This window comes from Vigna unguiculata, chromosome 7 (genome assembly GCF_004118075.2).
Source record: "Vigna unguiculata cultivar IT97K-499-35 chromosome 7, ASM411807v1, whole genome shotgun sequence".
NCBI lineage: Eukaryota > Viridiplantae > Streptophyta > Magnoliopsida > Fabales > Fabaceae > Vigna > Vigna unguiculata.
The window spans coordinates 19,953,271-19,959,834 of record NC_040285.1 but is presented as its reverse complement, the minus strand read 5'-3'; the positions used below and the strand labels follow the sequence as shown (position 1 = coordinate 19,959,834).

Here is a 6,564-nt window from a genome sequence, read left to right as displayed (position 1 = left end):
CCCCACTTTAAATCTGTGTCCCCTCCTCTCCTACCCCATTACTATTCTTTTTCGTCTAATTTAAATACACTTAAATTCTTTCACTTTTAATCATCTCAAAACTAATAAATGTTACTGAGATTTAAGATCAAGCATGTCATCTTTCTCACTTTGAAGTTTCCATTTCATGGATGGTGGTGGAGGGAGAGGGAAAACAGTAGCATGAATGAACAACATAGTCAGAAAATAATGAACTTTCCAAAAGCAAATGAAAAATAAACAGGAAACATTTTTGAAACCACGAAGCAAGCACGTCTTATCTGGAGTCTGGTTAATAATGTGTTGCCCAAAAAAAGTGGGAACATGATAGGAAAAAACGCCTCAGAGAATCTCATCAAATGCCCATTTTTTCATAACAATATACAAGAGCCAGACGGCACGTTGCCAGAATGTCTTCAGGGTTAAAGTTTTTTGTCTCCCCCAAAGGAAAAAAAAAAAAAAAAAGCTTGGTGTTTTGGTCTTTAATATAGTTTTAAATTTTAATTATTGTTCGTGGGTCTTAGGAAATAAAAATGCTGTTTTAAATTAGCAGGTCCTAGTTGGAACCGTACGATTCTTGGTGAATAACCACGCGAGAGACAAGAATCCGTTTTCACCACGCTTCGATTTTCAGAACGACACGTGGAATTGTTGGTGGAGTTGTGATTCAGTCTCCGCAACAGAGCGTGGAGATTGGTAGAGAGATTTTTGAAAGCCAAGTGGGGTTGGCACAGAAAGCCTGGTTATTTGTGTTGTAACTAAAACCATTAAGCCTCCATTTTGGGTTAGCAATTGTTGCTTTCTTTCTCATTCCAAGTTTTCAACACTGGCGTTGTTTTTTCGGTTTTTCGGTTCCATTTAGGTTGTAAAAAAGTGAAAGTTAGAACCATAATGACCACAGTATCTTTGCAGTCTCTATCTGGACTGCATATGAGATAATTGCCGATCTATCTTTGTCACGTCAGAAATTTTTCATTTTTTATTCAAATATATGTAACTTTCATGCATAGAATAAAATATTTTAAAGGAAAAAAAAAATGAACATTTATTTGAAATGGATGGGTTCCTCTAATATAGAGAAGTTGCATCCTGAATGGTGCACACAGATTTGACAACTTAAATGAGAACCATAATTATAGGTCCGAAAATAAATACTGTGAAAGGGATCAACATAGGTGTATGAGCAAAGCACTTTGGCACGTCCTTTTCTTTCTATTGCATCGCCATAACAATTATGTGATTCTTTATAAGAACTACTTTTCAAAATTCTCACATGAAATATTCTAAAACATGGCAATGCCAAAAGGGAGTGGGATTTGAAGATTTATTAAGCATGGGCCGAATTCACCCATTCATTACACAGTAAACATTGACGGAAAAGGTGTTGACGTTGCCCCAAGAATCATTCCCGAATCAGAATGAAAGTAAAAGAAAAAATAAAGGGGTCATAATTTGGAATTGGGTACAAATAATTACTTGCTGATAAAAGCCAATAAAGCAATCTATGTTGTGCGCATTTCTTTCTTTCCTTTTGGTTGCAACTTTCATCTTAATCACACAAAAGAGAAAACACCACAACATGATGAAAACAAAGCCATAAAAAATTTACTCATTAGCTTTAATGGTCCTCGGTGAAATCATTATCTGCCACGAAAAAAAGAAGCTTCATATACGTCAGAACTTGCACATATCTTTTCTAACACAAGCAATCAGTACCCTTCACAGCAGTAATTCTTTTCATGTTTCTGCAGCACAGCAAAGAATGATAAGAAATTTTTATGGCTTATTTCTACTTTATGATGCATTCACTTTTACTTATTCCTCACTGAATTGTAACATGAGTAAACCAAATAAAAACTAAATTACCTTATTAATAAGAATTCAGATGCTATTTGCATTTGAGTCAGGGAGTTTTTCACTGCCAAAGAGACAAGTTTTCTGTATAGCAAGCAAAATCAAACTCTGCAGCTGCAACATAGAAATAAGGAGCAGGTTTACGGAAAAATAAAATAAAATAATTACAGAGATGCTGAGAAAAGGCAGAAATGCAAAGGACAAAAACCTTAATTTGGGCTGAGAGTACCAGAATGTTTACATCACCGTTGGGGCTAGCATTCCCCAGAGCATTTACCCACCTACAATGCAATAGGGGGGACCAAGCCAAGGATAAGAATACGACATGCAAGAGATCTCAACCAAAAACTTAATTAGGAAGGAAGCCACAGTCCAAAGCAATGCTGTAAAGAAATCTATGAACTAAATATTCCATGATTGTATGCAAACTGAGCCAAAAATTCTGAAATGAATATTGCCCAAGAACAAGGCAATCTAAGGTTCTAATTCCATGAATGTTTCGTAACTTAAGAGGAGAAATTGCATCATGTCTTCACTGAACTGTTAAATTGTGAGAAGCATTACTTTGTGGCAAAGCAGAGATTATTTGGTAAAAGGTGGTTAATATTCAAGCAGGACAGAAATTACCTTGTATGGTACACCTGGCTTCTTCAGTGTCCTCAATTGCGGGTTGATCCACATATTTTACAGCATTCTTTAATAGAAAATCAAATCAGCATATCTGTAACCATGTGAATGAGGCAAAAGCTCTTCTACTTCAATCCTTGAACTGGAGCAACTAGAACATTTTTTTATTCGGCTACGGCTAACAGACTCAACTTCTGCCAGGAACATGCTATAAACTGGCCTATGATCTGAGAATCTTGATTCCCCACGAACATAAGATAATTGGCGGAGGCCTCTACCGTACCACAAGATACGATCACACCTTCATGAACAAAAATTTGGATTAGTTCCCGTAAAATATTATGCAGATATGCTTTCAGAACGATGCAGGACATTTCTTTTCATAATAGCATTAGTTAATAGTCGTTTGTTTCAAATCCACTACATGTATTCATTGACAGAGGTAATTATAAGGCTATTAGCAAAAAAAGAAGAGCACCATGCTGGAGTTCTTCTCTTTTGTTTTGAGTGTCTTTCATCGCCTGCATATCTATCTGAGTTGTTTGAATACTTGTATGTGGGAGGGAAATATATTTTCCCCTCATTCCATCCTTCAAAAACTCGACCTTGTCTCCGCTCTATATGTAGCTGAAAGAAGAAGCTATCAAATAGTTAGGATGACATAATTCAAGAAAAGAAGCGACACCAACAAGTTATAAGGGTACAAAGTATCCAACCTGGTCATTCTCTAACAGATCCTTCCAGTTATGCATCTCAACAAGAGCTTTTGCTGCACGGTAAGAAAGGGCTATCCGATAATTTAAATCCCCCAGCCAAATTATTCGACTACACCAATTAAACCACAAGTTTAGGTCTTTACAAGTGAAAAAGTTAAGCTTAGGACTGCATTTTATTCAGTGTCAAACCAAATCTACAAGCATCAGATGGATAATAAGATTCAAAGAAAAAGGATGAAGGCCTTACTCATGCTCCAAAATTGTCTGTGGAGAACTCTCATCACCCATGCCATGAACTCGGGGAAACCTTGTCTTTCTCAGAATCTCCATTACATCAGAATTTCTCCTTAGCTCGTCACCCTCCTTTTGTCCGGAAGTCAAATGACTACAGATGAAGCAAAAGCTTGTTTGGTGCAAAGACATGCTAATAGATATTGAACCCTGGAAAAATCAAGGGAAGGAGAATGTTGTTTCCAGGTTCTCAGTAAAATCTTCTATTAACGAAAATATATCAAAATCAAACTTACCTTGTTTCCAAGATATCCCATTAATCCTCTGCCAACACAAGATACTTTCATGTTGTGAACATCATCTCTTATATCACTTTTCACCCAAACTGTTAGAAATATTCCAACCATTTGTTTACTGGCAACCAAGCAGTATCTTGAGTGCCCTGTTTGTCTATCTCTATCCTCCATAGAGAAAAAACCTTTACATGTCATTGGTGAATATTGTGTTGCAACTGGGGAGTCACCAGTGCCATTTTCATCGTCCGAAGAAGCCCATCTATAGTTGGGGTCGTAATCACTTGTTCTGTGACCAGACATCATTCTGTCACAGACGCTGAGGCGCCGATCAAGGTATGCTTGTGGAAGTGACATGTCATTGTCCATTCTCATACTATGACTGAAGGATTGGAACGACCGGCGATGAAAGAAAGAGGTTGCCTTTTGCCTCATTGATCCCTCAAAATCAGCATCTAACTCTACAATAGGATCAGGAAGTGGTGAAGTGGTGTGGCATTCACCACTTGTTCCGGGAAGACTGTTTAGGGTCTTTCTAATAAGAGCTAACCACTTTCTGGCAGGGCCATTATCTTCCGTGCCCAAAACATTACCAGCATTGAGAGGTACAATTTCTTGAAATCTGAGGGCAAGAAAAGGCAAACTAGTTCAGACTTGAACTGTGGAAAGTCAAAGGAGAGAATACATTATACAAATACAATCAGAAATCTACCCAAGAACATAGATATCAGCAGGAGGAGAAGAGTGAAGCCAATCTTCCAGATTCAAATAACTTGGAGGAGATTTTCCAGCTACATTCCAAGTAGCAGCAAAGATTCTGTATGCAGGAAAAAGAACAACTCAATACAATAACAATTATTATTGATCTGACTACAATAAAATGGACATGGGACACCATTAATTAAGCACAATAATGAAAAATATGAAACATACCTATAGTTATGCACATCTGTATCCTGAGCTGCATCAAAGTCAACCTTGCCTCGCCGCATTCTGTCTGAGTGCCTTCTCTTTGCTCTCTCTGCATTAAAATACAACTTATTGCTCCGAGAGACATTGTAGGAGACAAGAAAAAAAAAAGGAAAAACCAAAGTTCTCAGAAATTCTAAGGGGGTTTAAGAATGGTATGGGCACGGAACCTGTTTTGCTTTTCTTGATGGTGTATTCTTCCCTCTGCGAACAGTTGTTGCTCCACTCTTCATTAACACCTGAAAAAGAAAAAACATAAAGTGAATAAAGTCACACTCTTTCCACTGTAAATTTTATCAAACCACAGAATGAATCAATCGCACAAACCCGAAAAAAATTCTAACAAAAGGTGGAAACCGGGGAAGGCTAATAACCACAAGCTGCAGAGAGCAGATCTTGTCTTGATAGCCACGACTCATTCAATCAAAAACAAAAAACTGGTACCCAAAAGCAAACCAAGTTCCATAAGAAGAAGGAGAATCAAAGTTTGTTTAATATTCAGAAAAGTTACAGGCAAAAGAAATCTGATTTCAAGGAAAACCGACCATAGTCTTTAATTACATAAAAATCACGCGAAAATTGACCAGTCACCTGCGTAGAGGACGTCATCTGCGTGAAAGTCCTCGCTTTTGCTCTTAATATTGAACCACTTCTTGACCAACGTCTTGGGCCATGAAAGCTTTACAGAGAGAAGAACAGAGAGTAAGCAATGGCGGAAACAGAAGACAATGCAAAGGAATCTGAAGGAGAGGAGGGCCAGGTGGCATCCTTTTATCAAACCTTGCTTTTCTTCGAGTGCTCATCTCTCATTGTTGGGACAACTTCATAAAGCCTTCTGAGTTAGCAACAGAAAACAATCAAATAATAACTTTTACTTGATGAATGAACTAGTTGAAGAGGAGGTGAAGTATAATAATAGTAATAGGAGAAGATGAAAATGCTGAGGACCCTAAGAACATGGATTTGAGTTTAATCTGTGGTTGTGTTTAAAAGGGTTGAAAAAGACATAATAAGAGGTTGGTTGATGAAAGCACCGAGTTGGAAAGTGGTAGTGGAAGAGAAGAAAGTGGGGGGCACGGGCACGGCACTCCTCTGTTTCTTAGGTAACGATGAGGGAACATAGAAAATCCGAGTTTGTGAGCATTTTAGGCAATGTGGTACAAGTGAAAACACTCACTCACATGGAGAGGATGAAAATCCAAGGAAAGAAAGAAGCAGAGATGGGACAAGCCCCTGATACGTTGTAAGAACTATAAGGGATTAAGAGGCACAAGAAAAAGGAAGTGAATGTGGTAGTTTAGTTTGAGAGAATGAGAGAATGAGAGAAAGAGAGAAAGAGAGAGATAGAGAGAGAGAGATTCTGTTTTGCAAAACCAAACCTCGTTATGGGTACAGAGCAAAGTATCGAATTTGAAAGGGAATAAAGTGAGGGAAGGCTGGGTCTCTCTCGAGGCCTTTTACCCCAAATCCAAGGCGAGGCGAAGCTTAGGAAGTTGGAGACAGCAGAGAGAAAGAGAGAAAGAGAGAAGAAGAGAGAAGAGAGAAAGAATGGTTATATTGGTAGTAACACAAAGACACACACATTGTGTATCTAAAATAAACTAAAAATGTGCATTTTGAGTGTACCAAGTTAAAGTGATAGGCAGGGTGAATAAGAGTTAGGTTTGATCTTATTATGTGAAGCAGGAGCAGTGAGTGGTACTAACAAGTAACAGTATCACATCACTTCTTACATTTGGTCTTCAAGCACAGAAAAGCGGTTAGAGGGAAAAAAGTTAAAGGAGAATATGTTTGTTTTCTGTTTAATTTCTCTTATTTTGTTTATTGTTTGTTGGAATCATTTGCACAAATATTCC

General features: G+C 37.8%; 1 protein-coding gene across 2 annotated transcripts; it reads right to left on the bottom strand.

Annotated features, from left to right (window-relative positions):
• Window positions 1–1,297: 1,297 nt before the first annotated feature.
• LOC114190506 (type I inositol polyphosphate 5-phosphatase 4-like) lies at window positions 1,298–6,267 on the bottom strand. 2 transcript variants are annotated; one of them, XM_028079417.1, is made up of 13 exons: window positions 5,489–6,267; window positions 5,300–5,387; window positions 4,879–4,947; window positions 4,673–4,760; window positions 4,452–4,556; window positions 3,743–4,361; window positions 3,463–3,656; window positions 3,216–3,324; window positions 2,978–3,126; window positions 2,500–2,800; window positions 2,081–2,153; window positions 1,885–1,986; window positions 1,298–1,763 (listed from the first exon to the last, which is right to left on the bottom strand). In XM_028079417.1, exons 1-10 carry the CDS (start codon window positions 5,516–5,518, stop codon window positions 2,569–2,571), a joined length of 1,683 nt encoding a protein of 560 aa, XP_027935218.1. In that variant the 5' UTR covers window positions 5,519–6,267; the 3' UTR covers window positions 1,298–1,763; window positions 1,885–1,986; window positions 2,081–2,153; window positions 2,500–2,568. The 2 variants fall into 2 exon arrangements, with proteins under 2 accessions (XP_027935218.1, XP_027935220.1); XM_028079419.1 differs by having other exon boundaries at window positions 2,102–2,153; window positions 5,489–5,518.
• Window positions 6,268–6,564: the final 297 nt, after the last annotated feature.